The 18,728-nt window shown below is 35.2% G+C and overlaps 3 protein-coding genes across 3 annotated transcripts; 2 read left to right on the forward strand and 1 right to left on the reverse strand.

Annotated features, from left to right (window-relative positions):
* Positions 1–101: 101 nt before the first annotated feature.
* On the reverse strand, positions 102–4,171 carry LOC147861420 (phytepsin-like). The gene is made up of 12 exons (XM_087322228.1): positions 3,751–4,171; positions 3,559–3,619; positions 3,369–3,463; positions 3,176–3,288; positions 2,880–3,088; positions 2,507–2,571; positions 2,230–2,343; positions 2,000–2,058; positions 1,378–1,528; positions 762–881; positions 600–682; positions 102–365 (listed from the first exon to the last, which is right to left on the reverse strand). Exons 1-12 carry the CDS (start codon positions 4,129–4,131, stop codon positions 281–283), a joined length of 1,536 nt encoding a protein of 511 aa, XP_087178354.1. The 5' UTR covers positions 4,132–4,171; the 3' UTR covers positions 102–280.
* A 3,564-nt stretch (positions 4,172–7,735) lies between these two features.
* LOC147861421 (SNARE-like superfamily protein) lies at positions 7,736–11,059 on the forward strand. The gene is made up of 6 exons (XM_087322945.1): positions 7,736–7,819; positions 8,044–8,148; positions 9,680–9,765; positions 9,890–9,970; positions 10,062–10,164; positions 10,560–11,059. The coding sequence occupies exons 2-6, from the start codon at positions 8,065–8,067 to the stop codon at positions 10,650–10,652; spliced, it is 447 nt and encodes a 148-aa protein (XP_087179071.1). The 5' UTR covers positions 7,736–7,819; positions 8,044–8,064; the 3' UTR covers positions 10,653–11,059.
* A 5,360-nt stretch (positions 11,060–16,419) lies between these two features.
* On the forward strand, positions 16,420–18,499 carry LOC147861422 (uncharacterized). The gene is made up of 4 exons (XM_087322274.1): positions 16,420–16,913; positions 17,403–17,627; positions 18,036–18,125; positions 18,236–18,499. Exons 1-4 carry the CDS (start codon positions 16,527–16,529, stop codon positions 18,248–18,250), a joined length of 717 nt encoding a protein of 238 aa, XP_087178400.1. The 5' UTR covers positions 16,420–16,526; the 3' UTR covers positions 18,251–18,499.
* The last annotated feature ends 229 nt before the right edge of the window (positions 18,500–18,728 follow it).

An 18,728-nucleotide genomic window follows, 5' to 3' on the forward strand; every position in this document is an offset into this window, starting at 1 on the left:
CCAACAATCAAAACTATGTGACACTGTATACAGCATAAAATAAATCATGAATTGAAGTTAAAGCAGCTATAAAGTAAAACATATTATGTCAAAAACCAAAGAAGAGGTTAAAAGCCTTGAGAAAGGTCATTTACTAACCATCGCATATCAAGAATCTTAAAAGTGAATCTATGTTTCCATTTATATCGCATTACATTTACAGAGGGAGTTGGTTATATACAGCATTTACAAAGACAAAAGACTTGGAATGGACCTCTGCACTGAGCATAAGTCTAAGATTTTATGCTGCCTTGGCAAACCCGATTCGAGTGTTTCCATAATCAAATACAGTGTGATAAACTCCCATGAATACATCTCCCAAAATCCTGCCAAACCAATTTGAGAACATTGAGAATGATTCATACCTTCAAAAACCATCGACTTTAAATATATAATTAGAAGAGAATTAGGGTGCTAAACACCACTTTATCCCAAAATATCTTGATGACTATTTAGTAACTGGTGTTTCTTGTCCCAAATAAAAATCTAAGAGCTCTAAGAAGCATTTATCTGTAGCTGAAAACAGCTCTAATCAATAATAGTACAGTTGAAATTATTACCAGAGTGGTCCCGAAGGTATATCTAATCCCATGAAGCCACTTATGCATTGACTTTCACCTCCTTGTGAAACTTGCAAAACATACTGCAACCAAATATATAGCAATCAGAAGAGATGGGTGACATATCATACCATCATCAATCAAATGGCTGAAAAGACTAACCTGTTCAGCAGTCAAAACAAACTTATTTCCACCGATAGTGAAAGTGACATCAGGCAATGTTCCAATTGCTTCACAATCTACAACAGCAGCTCCATTCGGATTTGGCAAGTGTGTGCACATCTAATAAAAATCAACGGACAAATTGTTTTTAGCATCTGGGCAATCTAATCCTACTGAGCTATCCAAACATCACTGTTTGCTAAGCAGTTCACTATTGCCAACTCCAAGAGCAGTAGCGGATTCATTAATCCTAGTTATGATAAATAATCCAAATTACTGAATCAATGAGCTGTTCGTTATTGCTAATCCTAAATACTTGTTCAATGAAAGAGTGGTTATATAATCACCAACTTTTCAAGGCAATTAAGACGCTTACTGCCAATATAAAATAATATTCAGTTATTCACTAATCTTATGCCGAGAGGAAGGGGGGAACCTTATACCAGCTCGAAGAAAAGTTAGTTATGTTCATCCCAAGTCAAAGAGTGATTTGTTAGTTTTGTTAATTGTAACAAAGAGCAGTTAGTCAGGTTCTCTATTCCTATATACCACTTTCAACAGTTCGTCAGTTATTTGCTATACAAATTTGAACAGCATTAGTCAGATATTTCTTTACATCATCCAGGTAATTCTTGATGTACTCTGATGATCGGTTGTTCATAAGCTGATTCTGGGCCCAAACCACAGCCATTTCACAAATACCACAACCAACATCTTCAAGGACATTGTTTTCCTTTGCTCCATCAACCACCATCGCAAGATTCAAACTAACAAAAAAAAGTCCATTAAAATAAGTACCCCATGAAGCAAGTGTACTCAATACATCCACACACAATTTGAAATGAAGTCTTCTAAAAATAATGACCCTATGAGTATTGATCTACATGCAACTTTAAAATCATTTTCTAGAAAAAAAAACTAATCTCTACAATAAGCATTGAGCATCCATTCACATGCAATGTGAAAATTAATGCTCTAGAAAGAAAACACATTTCTCCACAGTAAGTTATCCATCCACGGGCAATTTGAAATACAGTCATCTACAAACAAAACAAAAGCCTCTACAATTGGGAATCCATCTACAGATGTTATTACTCATCCGATAATAGTTCTATCCACAAAGATTTCACCAAAGATTTCAGCTGCAATTTGAAATATAGTCATCTAGAACAAAACAGATGGTTCTTTAAAATGTGTATCCATCCATATAATTTGATGGACAAAAAAATGGAACCTACTTGACATTTTTCCGGGCAGAACATAGGCCAACTTGCTGGCATATTTTCAGTGGGTTCATCTGTAAGCAAATGGACAAAAAGAAACCAAGATAAAAGAACAGGTCTGAAATGTCATAATAAGGATAAAGTATCCAAAATACAGCTATCAAAACTGTTTCATGAACCACATGTGAAGGCAGAAACAGATAGTTTAACATAGAAGGGAAAATAACTTAATTAAGTAGACTCACCTCTTGCAAAAGCATATCAATAATAGTATCACCATACTGAGACACAACAGTCTTGCACTCCCAACTCATCAATCCAGTTCCACCAATAGCCTCATTGATAGCCGTCACAATTCCCTATAAAGATTCCAGTATATTACCAAGAACTATCTCAGTACGTTACCATAAAATCATTTGCAAGCAAATGATACTCTTGGTTTGATTTGGAAAAAGTAATTTGACACCAGAAAGTATCATTGATCTGGGAAAACATTTTGATACCAGAAGAGATCTAACTTACTGTAGGACCAACCATCAGAGATGTTCCTGAGTCAGCTATAGCTGCACAGCCATTTGCACAGAAGCCTGAGCAGAAAACAGAGCTAAAATTAGATTAACATATGGCAGACATAAATGGAATGCCTTCCCATCTGGAGTTCCAATTAGATTTAAAAAGAAACTCCATATGGAGTTCTGATTAAATTTAAAAATATTATGAAAATTCACGGAATGCTTGTAATCTAGATATAAGTCGAATATCTTCCATATGGAGTTCTGCCAATATCAATGTGAGCATGTGACCAATGATCACATATATGCGCACTCCAACAAAAATTGTGGACATTAAGTGAGGGAAGCATGCAACTGGCTTTTGCCATTCTGGTAACACATGCCTGTTGTCTCTCCACCAATCAGGAAGTCTCCCATTTCGAACTGCCAATAACCCTTCTGTGTGACTGGAACATAGGTGTGCTCCCCTATGTAATGATTCGTATCCATTCCTCCGAAAATTAATTCCCCACCATTCTCATCATTAGCATTTCTGTTCAACCAAAATGAGAAAACGGGTTCTGGGACAAGATTTTGATCCAGCATGTTGTACCTATAACATAAGAGCTTTAGAAGTTATGAAAGCAAACTCAAGGCCGATTCTTCAAAAATGAAAGATGGGTATAATAGGTTTTTTTACCAAACAGGGGTGACACCATCTACAGAGATTTCTTTGAACCCAAGTCCAAAGATTCCATCAAATTTTGCAACCAAAAAGGTAAGGCCAGGTTCTCTTGTTGCTTCCATGAATACCTGTTCCCAAAACATGGTACAAAGTTAGATAAATGGCATCCTATATAGAATTTTAATGAGGGTATGAAACTATAATTAACCTGATTAGCCACTTCAAAATCTCCGACTGTTACTTTATCCTCAGCCAGGACACCAAACACTGCTCCACTTCCATACTGGATGTTACACTGCTTGCCTGTGCGATAATAATAGGATGCTCATAGGCATACTGAGGTATTTACTTAAAATTCATGATGTACAGATGAAGAACTACCATTAAAGTCCACTTACCATCAGCTTTATATGTCGATGACCGGCGTCCCTTAAACTTGGGATGAACATAGCATGCTATCTGTACCATAGGTGACAGAAACAATCAGTACTTGCTCTTTCAAGTCATCTCAATGTCTATTCCCAAGTAGGAAATTCAAATAAAAATAAAAGACAGAAAAATAGGTTAAAGTGAGAAGAAAAATGGCCTACCGAGAGGAGACATTTCGAGGACGGAACCCAGAGGTTCGAGCTTCCAGTATCAAAAACAACAGTGAACTTCTGCGGAGGAGTACCGATTCCAATCTCTCCATAGTACTGAGCATCCATGTAGTTCTTCAGACCGACTCCTCCTTCCGCTCCATTTTCAAAACCAAACGAAGAAGATAGTCCATCCCTTCCTCTGATTCTATCAGACGATCTCAAACGAGCAGTACGAAGTGAATCTTCATCGATCGGTTTCTTCTTAAGACTCACCCTTCTGAGATTAGGAGGGGAGGAAGGATGAGAAGAACAAGAGCAGAAGCTTGAGTAGATACAGAGAATAAGAAAGGCTGAAAAGAGGACAGAGTTCCGCAGATTCTTCATCGCCATAGCTTCTCTCTCTCTGCCCTCCCCTGTTTCTGATGGCAAGAAACAGAGGATCAATTTTCGTCATTTTATAGATAGCCGTATTTCTTCTTGTTTTTGCTTTTTGCTTTTTGCGTTTTGCTTTTTGGCTTCCCTTTCTAATTGTTTGTATGGATCCACACGTTCCTTTTCACTTGGTCTCTCAAGCCTTTCTAATTGTTTCGATGGATTCACACGTTCCTTTCATTTGTCTCTCGGGTTGGGTCACCAAGCTACACGTGCTGATAACCCGAACGTGAGAACCAACCTAACAAACGGTAGATTGTATGGCTCCAAATGGGATGTCGTGGCTTGTGTCAATCGACAAATTATCTAAGCATTATTCATAAGTTGGCTCTTGTTAACCCAGCTACCACATGCTTCCTTGCGCTACCATACCTTCCAAATGTACCTCTAAGATTCGACGATCTGATATCCTTAAGGTTGGATTGTAAGAGGGGTGAGTGAATTTGCGTGCTTGCTTGATGTTATGTGTGAAATAACAAAACAAACTTGACTCTAAGAAATGAGAAACATTACGACAGTTGTCAAACGTGTGTGCAACTATTTGGTCATCAATTACTTGTGTGACATGAAGGATGTTTGGATGACAATAGCTTATAGTTATAACCCCAATTTTCCAACCTTGCAAAACTACCAACCTAATTGTCGGAATAAGACTGTGAATTCATAGTTCATTTGTTGTCCTACACGAATGTTCTCGATGTGAGAAATTACAACCACCATTTTCCATTATATGCATGCCTTCATAGGGAGGCATTCATACGTGTTGGTTGTTCCTTATTTGAACAAGATTGAGAAACAATAACTCTTGCAATGCTTCCTTTCATAGCCCCTTTTCTACCAAACTTGTTGACGAGCTTGAGAAATCATTGTCGACAATCACATTAATGTTGCATGAATTCACCTCACTTCACCCTCTTAACATGCAACATTATTGTAATTGTCGACGATGATTTCTCAAGCTCTTCAACAAGTTTGATTTCGGGAAGCATATAAACTTCCATCGTACCACTTGCGAAATAGTGTGTTTGAATGTGGTATCCCTGATTGATTTAGCACAACCTATCTTGGATAATGACAACATTCAAATAATTTAATGAAAAGAGACAAGAGCATACGAATGTGGCATAAAAGTTGACCTCATTGAATCCTAAAGGGAAGGAGCAATATAAAAAATTTCAAACAACTCAAGTTGGGCCATATTGATCATACACATTATAGATGATATTGACATGAAATGAGGGGTTTACATCCTAACCTTATGATGTATGTTAATTCAAATATAATTGTTATACATGTCATATAACCAAATTTTCCTCAGGGACGAACTTATATGAGGTTCATTATTTAGAGTGCCATGACTCGTTGTCCACTCATTTTCTAAAAAAAGTGTTATGCTTTTGAGCCGTTTGGGAAGCATGCAAAGAACACAAAGAAGTTTTGTCTTTAGGGTTCAATGCTCATAGTCCGTGACGTTGATGAAGTTGGAAGGAGTGCCATCACTTTTAGCCAAATGCTTCAAATTTTGTAGTTGATAATGGTAGGTTGACATACTCTTCTCAATCATGCACTACAAGAATATCTTAGGAGCATGTAAAAATGGATGGGTTTAGAATCAGTGACGTGGCTCATTAGGTGCTTAAATACATAACAAAGACTACTATTTTAACACACTAGCAAATTTACGACCTATTAAGTGTACGAAGAGAATATGTTCATTGATGAGAATAACGAGAAAAAACATTTCATGGAACTAACTTGTGGTTACCATTGTTTTTAGGTGATTGCTATCAATAAGACTGAGTTACGTATTGTTGTTGATTATGAGAAACACACTCAAAAAATTATCGAGTTTAAGGAGTGTATGTATCGCTAACTTGCATTTAACAAAGAGTAACCTTCACATAGATTGTTTTCTTTAAGAAACTAGTTTTATTGAATTGACAAACTTGTGAAGGAAAAAACACTTCGTCTTTTTTCTTTTTCCAAAAAGAAAAAACCCTTATTGTAACTTGTAAGCATGTTCTTCCGATAATTAAAGATGTTACAGTTATCCATGCTATCAAAGAAGTTAATCATGACAAACATTCAAACAAGGATAAGCATAGCTTGGAGTGTCGTGACTTGTAGGTACTTAATCTTTTTAAAAATTGCAAACGACTTGGTGAATGTTTCCCCATACCACCATATTGTAAATAACTTGCAAAGGAGATGATAACGGGACGCAATGTTTATTCCAATTAAAGAAAAGTTATGTGATTGATTTGAAAAACTAAACGTGCAAAGTTTAATGTTATGTTTTAAAATATATGTATAGAATCTATTGGTTCCCCTTATAATCCTTGTTACGTGTGCTTGTGAATTGAGACAACCCTACTCTTTTTGGGAGGGACATGGTTAGATTGTATGAATATGTATATAACATGGACTTGTTGGAGTCAATGCCCATCTTGGTGGTATTTATCATTTATGATATACTATCAAATGCTTGAGTCATCATTGGGGTTGATACCCCTATGCATTTGGTTCAAGAATGGTTTGGTTATATGTTATGTTATGAGATGGATCATATACTAGCTAGAGCACATACTGCACATGTGTCATGTGTGAGATATACATATGGTTTTGTTTGTATGAATTGTGGCCATATCCAAAGATTCACTATGATCGATAGAGTACATTGATCCTAGAATCCCTTTATTAGATATGCTTAGATATCCAAAGATTCACACACTATTGAGCATGGATGGATAGGCTTTAAAGCTCATTGTGAAGTATTTGAAACCTATGTTTATGTGATGAAGCATTACAATAATGCATTTAGCATGTCCATTCCCAGTCAAATTCATTCCGGTTGTGTTAAAAAAGAGTTCATGCAATGGTCATTAAAGAGGGGGAAAGCACTAACCTTTCTACTTATTTACAATAACATACTTGCCTTTTCCAAAATCAACTCAATGTCCCCACAAAAATTTAAAACAAATTGAAAGATCGCTTCATTTTCACAAGTTGATAATCAATTCGGCAAATTTGGGGATTTAACTAGTATGATTAACGTGTAACAAAGATTAATAGGTCATAGTAGTTAATTAATTAATTGACATCTAAATGAATGATCAATAAGCATAATATTTAGTCTATGGCCAAACTTTAGTCTGTTCACTCAATAATAAGTCAAGAATAAAGACTAACCAATGCGATAATTTAATGTCAAACTATGATTAATAAGTGAAATAATGATCTAGTAATCCACCATGGTTTTGCTTGCTTGGGGAGTGATGATTTAACAACCCAATTAGCAATTAACAAATGTGATTCCACAATTGAATCAACAATCAAACGACAAACCAATGAGAAAACTCACCGTAGATAGAAATTCAAAATAAGAACAACAGTTAAATGATCCCGATTACTTCATCAAGTTAGTGTGCGATAGGTTAACGAGGGGCAAGCTCAACTTAAGAAGACAAAACCGCAGGAGAAATCAAATCAGCAGGGGTATCATTGGAGTTTGGAAAATGGAAGGGGCATCATGTTGAATTTAGAAAACTTGGGATTCTCCTTACTAGTTATTAGAATTTAGAAGTATAGTTCTCATATTGATCCAAGGAACAGAACAGAACAGAACAGATCGGAACAGAGGAGCCAGGTATGTCGAGTGACACACAGACACACAGATGCAGATGCACACCCACATCTAGTATCTAAATTTCAATCAACACGGTTCTGCTACATAGAAGTCTCAATAGTGTTTTTTCTTCTTTCTTTCTTTCTTTCTTTTGTTAATCGATGCTTATAGATGGAGTATTGAAGCTTAAATGAGCATGTTTCTTTTACGGAGAAGATTAAATGTGGCCTTTTGCTCTTATGCAGCTTCATTGAGTGTCAACAAGTATGGCTACAACAGCTTGTTTTGTCATTGTGGGGGGAAATAATAACAGCCCTATATATGAAAGTGAAGTTGGTCCTGCTCCTAAGGTAAGAAATCCACAATTTTCATAGTAGTGAGAGCATTATCAACAATATCCATGCACTTTGTACCGCCCATTTTGAAGTGTACATGTGTGTGAATTTTATGATGTCCATACATATATGCACATGCTATCTATGTGTATGCATTCAGACTTCCAAAAAAATGAGGTTGGATTCTGGTTTAAGAGAAATCAGAAACCATATCCGAGGTGTACCACCATTAGCATCGTAATAACCACTGTTAGCACCATGCATAAACATTGAGCTGATACTTCATTTCAGCAACTAGAGGACTATATGTACAATGATCTTGTAGTGAAAAATGTTAAAGTATGGCTTGTGAATAAAACTGCAACGTTTATACTCTGAAAATAACTGCCATTAGTCATTCTATTATGCTATACATGGACATTCAGATGCCTTGAACTTCTTTTCAGAGGAGACTTTGTTAGTGTCTCATTTTCTGCTTTTACTGGCATTCATTTAATGCATGCTGAATCTCAACGGTGGGCTTGTGAGTATCGGAAAGGAGAGGTTCATTAGGACACAACTTCCCTAAGTCTTAGTTAAGTTGTGCAATATTCAAGTCCAATTCATACAGAACATGTCAAGATGTCCCCGCTTCCATGTATTTAAAATGACATTTTGCTCACAGATACCAACTTAATGAACAAAAGAATTAGGATACACTAGGCAAGATTTATTCACGAGAAATCATTGTTGTCTCTTAGGCCATTTTGACCTCATAGAGACCTTAATATATCTTTCTTTCTTTCCTTTTTTCAAAGATAATCATGTGCCTACTTCGTTGGTCAACATATTGATATTTGTGTTCATTTTTTTACAATACTTCATCATTAGAGTGTATAGCATTAAGCTGACAACCCGAGTGTAATCTTGATTACTGTGTTAAAGAGAAGGGAAGAGGCAAATAAGTATGACACTTATCCAGTTTATTTAAGAAAAGGGAATCACAAATAAATCTATGTTCTGATTAAAGTCAAATGGATGGGTGCAATCAGGATCATTAAGCAAACACCACCACAATGAAATAATTACCCATTATGTATGGGATGTATTCAAGAGTATGATAGTCTGTTTCGTGGAGGTTTACAAAAAGAACAACTGTGGATCAATCAAAATATCTGCATCCTTTAATATCATAGGGAAATATACTGGATCTTAAGTACTCAGGGTAGAATTTGTTCTTTATATCAACTGATGTTTAGCTGATGGGGATCAAAAGATACAACCGTACACTACATTGATGGTACAGTTGCTAGTAAACTAATATGGAGTTTAGACTAGAGATGATGGAGGGAATGAATCTGATAGAAAATTATGGACACATGGATAACAAGGTTTGTAAATTAGATGCTACTCATGCATTTGCATAGTTTCAGATTACCAGAGTGAGTTACAAATGAGAAAGTTTCATGATGTGTTGGAATTCCTGTAAAAGACCTGGGATCCATTTTTCTGAATGGTTCTTGTTGCATTATCTACATGTTGTGCGTTTTGCATTTTGATTTTGTAGAAAGAAGAAGCAGCTCATCAGCATCAATTCATTTTACATGCAGCACTGGACATTGTACAAGATTTGGCGTGGACCACTAATGCTACGTATGTTAATTCTCAAGTTCCCATTTGTATTACAAAATTCTTTGATATTGTTGATATTTTACCCTTGTTCTTGTATATCCATTGCTTTCATACTGACTGTTTTGTTCTCGTGATTGTTCGTTAGGTTTTTGAAGTCAGTTGACAGATTCAATGATTTGATCGTTTCTGTTTATGTGACTGCTGGTCATATCCTTAGTTCAGTGGTGTAAGATGCATATATATATACATATATTTTGATAGAATTGCAAGGCATATAAATATAGTTCTATAAGTACACCAAAATGATGTTTTGAAAGCCTTGACGACTTCATACGCACAAAACTCATGCTTCTCCACGATTCAAGGAATGAAGATGGAATCAGGAATTTTTTCCAAGAAGTCTACGAACTCTACATCAAGGTAACATTAATAGTGGTGTGCTAAGGGATTGGGGTAAATATTGTAATTGATGAATCATTAGGTGGCATAGTTGTAACATAATTAGCATACAATACACATCAAATATGTATGCTAAGTATCTAACCTTTTTTTAAAATACTAGAATATGTGTTCTACACTTAAAAAAACGAAAAATACATTAAATACTTCTTAAAAGTTAAAGTTTTAAAGAAAAAATTAATTTTTAATTTTTTTTTGGAAACATTAAATACTTGTTAAATATGTAGGATATGTGAAACAATTTAAAGTGACAGTTCTAAAATGGAGAATACGCGTAGAATACTTTAAAGTATTTTAAAATGTATTCTAAATATAAAATACATGTTTTTTTAACAACTACACATGGTGGTTTGCAGATACTTATGAATCCTTTGTATATACCGGGTTCTCGTATCGTATCACCATATTTTGATACAAGAGTTAGAGCGCTTGCTCGTAAATACCTTTGAATTTATGTTTCTGTTTTTTTCAAGTCAATTGAAAACTTGAAATGATTACACTTTGGATGCCATGTCTCTTAATTCATGTACATTGTGAGCAAATGGACTTCTGGTAAATGATATCTTATCTCTTGGTCAAATGATGGCATCTCTTCATTGAGGGTTTTTGCACGATGATTGTTTTCAATGGCATGCCGCATCATTATGCCAAATTGGATGATGTTACAAAACCCAAATGTTGTATCCAATTCTTTTCAAATAGACTGTACTCCAACATAAGTGAATTGCAAAGGTTTCATGTTCACCCCTTGTTTCAGTGACATGGTTTGAATTGTTTGCTATATTGAAGCTTACTTATCACTAGTGTAATTTCAAGTATTTGTATTAATGAATAGATTGACAAGTACATTGGATTATGGACTAGTATGAAAGGATATGAAAGGGCTAATATATGACAATGTTGACAAATGCTAGGACAATCTTGCAAATGACCAAGACAATGTAAAATTGATTAGGGACTAGTATGAAAGGACATAAGACAATAGTGACATCTAGGACAATCTTGCATGTGACCAACCCAATGCATTATCAGGTCTTCACTCCAGAGCAATCTCCTCCCTTGCAAATTTTGTAAATCAACACAATGACTATAAACATGGGCAAATAGGTTGAAGAAAGTCTAGTTTGTTTGACTTTGGCTGTTGCAATGTAGACATTTGGTGATTATATTGTAGTGAATTGATGTATGTTAAATCTTGTATAGACTAATTCAATGGACCATGACAAGAAATAATGGACAAAATTCATGTGATGATTTAATCTCATTGACCAAATGACCAATATGCCCTTTGATCCTTATCTACTTGTATGATGAATGATGAATGCTCTTGAAAGAATATACCTCTCTCTCTTTTCCACATGCATGATTATAGAATTCTTATGAGGTTGTACAAGCTTTCGAAAACTCCTACCTAAGGACTTAATCATTCATGATGATATTTGCAATGCATTTTGCTCATCTGTTTGACCAATTAACTAAACACATGGAAATTTTAAATAATGAAATTATGAAGCAAGCTTAGTTTTCATTCCAAATTTACCTTTATCTTTCTACTCTATGATTTTAAAATCACCACCTTCATACTTTGGGGGAGATTGGTTTATAAGGATTGTTGGTTCCATAGATCACATGGCTCCATGGGGAAAAGTTCTAAGCCGGAATTTGATTTTGAAAATTCTATGCACATTCTTTTCCACACCAGAATGTAAAGTAGATTTACTTTATATTTGATTATGATTTACTTTGCCTCCATGAATTGCACTTATATAACCAATCCATCCAATATATGGATAATATAGGAGGAAATTAACAGATCCATTACCAGGCCCACATGAAAAATTGACACGAAATTGTCAAGCTTCCACGTCACAAAAGTACAATACCATGTTTGTTTGATCCCATTGTTGTTGACTTTATAAATGGCATCAAAGCCAAGCACCACTACCAAATTCTATATGCACAATAAAATAATGCATTCGTGGATAAGTAGGAAATGTATTTAGTAGTTAAAGACATAGTTGATGTGAACCCTGTACCCACTTTTTTTCTCTACACACATGGTTTGATGATAGCCAAATTAGTTTTAACAAAGCTAGTAACATAAAGAATTGTCCATCTTGCCAATTTTATGTTGATTTCATCCGGAAAAAATTGTAGTGGGTACAAAATTTAGCATGAAAGGTACATTCCTCATCTAGACATTCACACATTTTCTAGGCATAAATTGTTGCTATTCTTCTAGGCTACCTTGTGGTTGTGTTTGGCTCACTACGGTCTTTCTAGGTTTTAGTGTGGTATAATTGCATATAGCAATCACTCAAGACAATGCATGTTAAAAAGGTTGTATAAATATTATGTGTTTCTTGGTGCCTTACATTCGTAAACATTAAATTGTCAAGACTATGCCAATGCTTGCACCCCTAGAGGTTTGCCTATCCTTAGACAAAATCATATGCAATGACAAATACATTGACATAATAGTTGTGCATCAGTGATCCATTGGTCAAGGACCCTCTTGCAATCTTACACTTAATTAGATAATTGGAGCAGAATCATTTCAGAAAAATCATGTTGCTCAATATGTTATACCGTATCAATCAAATACTCAAAAATGTTTTTTAATACCACTCTTTTTCAACATTTACAATTAGACATCCAATTAAGCTTAGATGCTTATTGACCAACACCCCAATGGGCTCAAGATTTTTGTCTTGATTATTGTGTAGATTAATATCGGCATTCAAAAATTGTACTAATGAACATTGTATAGAGAGTGTAGATGATCTCTAAGAGAGAAATATTTGTCGGGATAAGTCATTATTGAAAATGTAGGAGGAAGCTCGGATGAATAGAAGGTGGTAGATAGATAGATAGATTTTTTAGCGTCCATAGAGAGACCAATGTTGACCCATAGGACCTCAGTACAAAAGTTATCTTGATGTGTGTCTCCTTCCTAGGAAGGAATTTCATACTTTGAAGTACCAACTCTCGGTGTGCGAATAAGGCATACACATATGAGCTCAACCTTATGGGTGTCCTCTTTAGTATGATACTCAAGTCATCACCCCCTGTTAATATATCATCATGGCTATCACGAATTGCACTAGATGTAGAGCATGTAAAAAGCAAACGATTAGAATTAGTATTAGAATCACCCATAAAGAGGTCAATTTTGACCTATGGGACCAAACTATACATGTGTTCTTGATATGTGTCTCCTTCCTAAAAAGGGGTATTCACAATGTCTCTATGCGTGAATAAGGCATGCACATATGAGCTCAACCTTCTAGGCGGTGTCTTAAGTATGACACTTAATTTTTCACTCCCTCTTAATATATATCATCATATCTTGAATGAATTGCACTATATGCCGACCACTTGAAGAGCAAGTGACATTCATCGTCTACCATGCCTTCATTGCATACTTTACATGCCCTCAAATTTGTTACATTTTGATACCATGATGCAACTTTAATACCTAACTTGTGAGATTGAGTGTGAAGTAGTGTGAGGGCTCTATGAGCATCTCTACTCATATTGGTAATGAGATAAGGTTGGATACAATCGAGACCAACATTTAGGGTTGACATTTGCAATGTAATATTCTAGCTTGTCCTCTTAGCATCTTCCCATTTCATCCTTAATGATTCCACCAACCTTTCCTCAATCATTACATAATGCATAACATCGCCCAAAAGCTCTAAAAGATCATCCACGCCCGATCTTTTGAACCATTTTCTTATGTCAACAACGCAATTGGATGAGACAATTTTACTCTTATGATTCTTTTGTAGCTTACATCCAACATTCCAAGCAAGATATGGTAATCAATGATTCGGCATATTCTTGACTTTTGTAACGTATCTATATACTCTTTGGAGTGCCAATATCTCTATGGGCCGAGCGTCTATTTCCAAGAGCATAACTTGGTAAGAGGTAGTGCATTTAACTCCAAATTTTTCTTATTTGTTTATACTACTTTAGTATTTTTTTTATCTTTGGCTCGCCCGAAGGCTACAACTCACACGAAGTCATGTTTTATTAGCAGTACATAGTCTATCAGGGGGTGTACCAAATGGTACGCGTGAGATACATGCATTTAACTCCTAATTGCCTCCTTAAAAACATCTTTTGAATTTTCTCAATCTCATTCCATGCATTAGTAGAGATGGTGCCACCCCATAAAGAAATACTTGAGTACCATGGCATTGAACAACATTAGTTTTGCTTCCCATCTAAAAGCATCACTTTTATTGCATTGGTTCGCCAACAGATAATACCAAACTTGTGAGCTTGATCAAGGCTACACATGTATAGTTGAAGGGTCTCCTTGTTTGTGTCACAACACTATGTCTTGTTGAATAGAATGGAAGCAAAGTTGCGTGGAAGTGGTTCTCTGGATTGTGAACAAATAAGTTAACTCTAACATATGTGTGTTACTTCTTCATTTATTACATCAATTTTGGAACTTCACATTTTGGGTTTGATCTTATTTTGCTCCCTATGTTATTCATGGAAGTTAAAGTCTTCATTAAAAACTCATTGTTGCTCCCAACCTTCCACATGTGTTGTCATGTAAATGGGAAGAGCCATGGTCTTAAAAAGTAGGAGCATGTACGATGTTTGTATCCTATCATGATGAAATTGGACATTTTCAATCTCTTTCCAAGTAGGCTTAGAGAATATCTCATTTCTAGTCGATTAGGGAATATGAAGGCTTCATACTACATACCTTGAAGTTCCCTTGGATTGCAAATGGCCAATTTCTTAAGCCCTCATACATCCACACAATGGTAACTTAAGGAAGGATTGCATATATAAAAGAAAACATAACACATCAATTTTATCTCCCTCAAATTTGATTGCGTAAATAGGTTATTACTATGTACACCAAAGTCCATAATTGTCAACAAATTTTTCCTTTACATTTCTCCCAATTTTTGCCACAAGTATGTCCTTTCTCTTGGGTTTTGAGAAATTGTCAATTAACATGGGCCATTTTATTTCTTAAATAATGCATTAGTATGCATGTACATGTTCTTATATTTGGTTCTATTGAAATGCATCAAGTAACTTCATGCTTATTGGCATTCCTTATTAAGCTATAGTTATGTGATTGAAAGACAAAATTGGTATATGAGACAAATTCTATATACAAAGATGTTGTATGGAAAATTGTAGTCGAGATGTGAAGAGATGACAACTTCAGAGAAAAGGTAAGGTTTACACTAGTGGAAGGTAAGAAATAGGTGACGTTTCCCATTGGGAAAAGGTAAGAAACCAAAGATATTTTCTCTCATAAGAGTTATGGAATGAAGATATTTTTTTATTTGAGAAGGTTTAAAACTCGGAACTTTTTGTTTTTCGTCAAAAGAGTTAGGGACTCTTTATTGTTAAGGCATTAAGGATTTCCATGGGAGAAGAAAGGAAGATATACATGTTTGTATTTGAACAAAACTTGCGAAAAGTGTGAGATAAGTATAACATGGCCCACGTATGGGTATATCTTCTTGCATATGTCTTTAGCTTTTTATGACCCATGACCCAAAAGTGTGAGATAAGGATAACACGGCCTATGTATGGGTATATCTTCTTGCATATGTTTTTAGCTTTTCGTGACCACGACTCAATCTTCTCTTGATCTCCATTTGTTAAGTATGCATACATAGAGAGCAAAGCCAACATTACACATAGAGATAAAGAGGCTCCCAAATATATATGTATGGTCAATGGGATGAGGCCTGAAAGCCCACGGGTAGGCCAAACTTCTCAAGGGTTAAAACATTTATGCTCACGACCATAACAAAGAAACGTAGGACCAAGTGCGAATATTCACTTTGAACACACATGTACATATGCATATGCATATACATGTATATGTATGAATGTGATGTACATTTCACAAGTGTATATTCACTATGAACACACATGTACATATGCATATGCATATACATGTATATGTATGAATGTGATGTACATGTACATGTACATATGCATATGTACAATATGCATATGTACATGTACATGTATACATATACATATGCATATTCACATGTACATGTATACATATGCATATGCATATACACATGTATATGTATGAATGTGATGGACATGTATTTACATTATGTATACATAATGTGAAAGTAATATTATCCCTCTTTATCTAGACAAATATATATGTATGTATTTATATATATATATACATATCTCAAGCTTTTCCATTACCATTCATCCATAATCACCATAGAGAACAGAGGACCACTGAGAAGGGGCGAGAGAGGGTTATCAATTGAAGAAGAAGAGGAATCTAAAGCTTAGAAGCTATGGCGGAGAGGTGTGATTTGATTATGATGAGGAAACCATGTCATTCAATATTCATAGGTCATCCTTTACAGCTATCAAAACTGTTCAATAACAGAGTATCTTCATTTTCACCCTTACATTCATTCATGAAACCACCAGCACCATCATCATCATCATCATGCTCTGTTTCCAGAGTGATGGCTATGGTTTTTTCTCTCAACAAAGAAGACAATATTCTTGGGATCCAATGGCAACCGTTGCTTAGATTCGATAGAGATGAACTCATTGCAGAAGCTCCTTTTCTTAATAGGAATTGTGAAGATCTGGACTGGGAAAAACAAGCGCTAGATCTTCGTGCCTTAGCAAAGCTTTCTATGCAGAATACCAACAAAACCATAGATGCAGCGGTAAGGCGTAGTTTTTGTTCTTGTTTTTTCTTTTTACTTCTATCTTTAAAACCAGTAAAATTTTTTAATAGCTTTAAAACTACTTATTTTGATCTTTAAATCATAATTTTGTTACAGAGGCGAGACATAATATTCCACTTGTTTATTTACCTTTAAGTCCACTTGTTTTGATCTTTAAACTTTTTCTGTTTTTGCTTTTAAATCCACTTCTGCCCAAAATTCAAGTCATGTATTTTTTTGGGTATTAAAACCACTTTTACTGTTCTCGAAGATCTGAATCTAATTATTTAACCTTCAAATCCACTTTGTTTTTAGCTCTTATCCGATTTGACTGTTAAAATTTGTCATTAATTCCATGCATATAAGCCTGTGTATATTCATACAGTTTCAACTTTCTCATAATGATCATGGACTGATGATGGGCTTTAAGAATTTCTCTATGGATTGATTGCCTTTTCTTCATCTTTTTGTTTCATTTACTATAAATAGAGCATCGATAATGGCAATGAAGACACATGGTTTTCTGCTGGACTCGCTCTCGCAACTGCATTGATTTTCCAGATTGGGTCTTCATCGGATGCCTTTGGAGCTGAAGAGATGGTACGGCAAGTTGAGGCAGCTGAAGCCGCCTCAAGGGCCCCTGGGTGGCTAGCGCCATCTCTCCTCGCGTTTCCACTTGTTTCATATGCCATATTCAGTGTGTATAGAACCCAGGTATTATTCTAGATGTTAATAAGCTCGAGTCCATAAAATTTTCAAAATGCCTCACACACGCACACATATTAGATCCATTCATTCTCTTTCCACTAGATATTTTTTTTGAACAATTTGTAGTTTTTCTTAGCAAAAGATTTAAAACGCCAAACATGCATATTGGATCACTTTTTAGAAGTGGAAATTTCAAGTGATGTGATTAAGGAGAAGTAGAGTTACAGATCCATTCATGATCTTTCAGTTAAATATTAAGTTTGAAACAGCTTGTGTTTTTTTCTAAACATAAATTTTAACAAAACATGCAGATATAAGAGTTGTTGTCAGTTTAGATTAAAGAGAATCAGAGTTATAGATCCAATTCATGCTATAAATTTAAGACTAATAAGCCCTATTTGTCCTCCTTTTAAGGTAAATCCATATGCCAATGTATCTGATTGGCTGTTTGGAGTGGCAGCAGTGGTTATCATTGCAAACCTCGTGTTGATATCAACAATTGGAGTAAGAAATAACGAAATTAACTTTACAAGATCTAGTATTTGTTTTTGTTGCAACATTAGTTTATGTTAGAGAATCCTAATCATATTCTTGATTTTTATTGCATGATGTAGGTGCGGCTGTATTGAGAGTCCTAACAAAAGCTGAAAAAGACATGGCAAAAATCAACAGAAGTAGTTTGTATGTAGTAACTTGACTTAACCCAAAGAATGTCACTCAATGAAGTCTTCTTTGACGTTCTTTCGTCTGTCCCATTCATCACCACCATCACTTGGAAAGAGAGATCGAAGTCCAATTTCAATATGATCTATTTTACTGCGATCTGTAAATCTTGAACATTTCTCTTTCTCTAGAAGTATGGCTAGTTGTACAGGCTATTTGTGATTGTGTTTATTGTGTAGTTGTATTTCATTGCTTCATATTATATATGGGTCATGGGAGATGAAAAAATGGAAGTTTTGGTACATTCACAGTAATTGAAAAGGTGGGAAAGGATCTATTGGAGCATTAGATGTGTAATATTCATGGATATGTATGCACATATACCCCTATACAAATATATGAAAATGCAATAGTATTCTGTATTGGATCCAATAGATAAAGAAA

Source organism: Azolla caroliniana, unplaced genomic scaffold (genome assembly GCF_043228905.1).
Source record: "Azolla caroliniana isolate FFs.n. ecotype wild unplaced genomic scaffold, voAzoCaro1.0.p SCAF_7, whole genome shotgun sequence".
NCBI lineage: Eukaryota > Viridiplantae > Streptophyta > Polypodiopsida > Salviniales > Salviniaceae > Azolla > Azolla caroliniana.

Bases quoted from the DNA above. Each gene is read 5' to 3' on its own strand.
- LOC147861420 (XM_087322228.1), bottom strand. From the start codon at position 4,131: ATGGCGATGAAGAATCTGCGGAACTCTGTCCTCTTTTCAGCCTTTCTT. The intron at 2,572-2,879 runs GCATGTGTTACC...TTTTCTGCTCAG, and splicing joins GATTGGTGGAGAGACAACAG to GCTTCTGTGCAAATGGCTGT. The intron at 2,344-2,506 runs GTAAGTTAGATC...GAATCTTTATAG, and splicing joins CTCTGATGGTTGGTCCTACA to GGAATTGTGACGGCTATCAA.
- LOC147861421 (XM_087322945.1), top strand. From the start codon at position 8,065: ATGGCTACAACAGCTTGTTTTGTCATTGTGGGGGGAAATAATAACAGC. The intron at 9,766-9,889 runs GTATGTTAATTC...ATTGTTCGTTAG, and splicing joins GCGTGGACCACTAATGCTAC to GTTTTTGAAGTCAGTTGACA. The intron at 9,971-10,061 runs GTAAGATGCATA...ATGTTTTGAAAG, and splicing joins CATATCCTTAGTTCAGTGGT to CCTTGACGACTTCATACGCA.
- LOC147861422 (XM_087322274.1), top strand. From the start codon at position 16,527: ATGGCGGAGAGGTGTGATTTGATTATGATGAGGAAACCATGTCATTCA. The intron at 16,914-17,402 runs GTAAGGCGTAGT...TACTATAAATAG, and splicing joins ACAAAACCATAGATGCAGCG to AGCATCGATAATGGCAATGA. The intron at 17,628-18,035 runs GTATTATTCTAG...CCTCCTTTTAAG, and splicing joins TCAGTGTGTATAGAACCCAG to GTAAATCCATATGCCAATGT.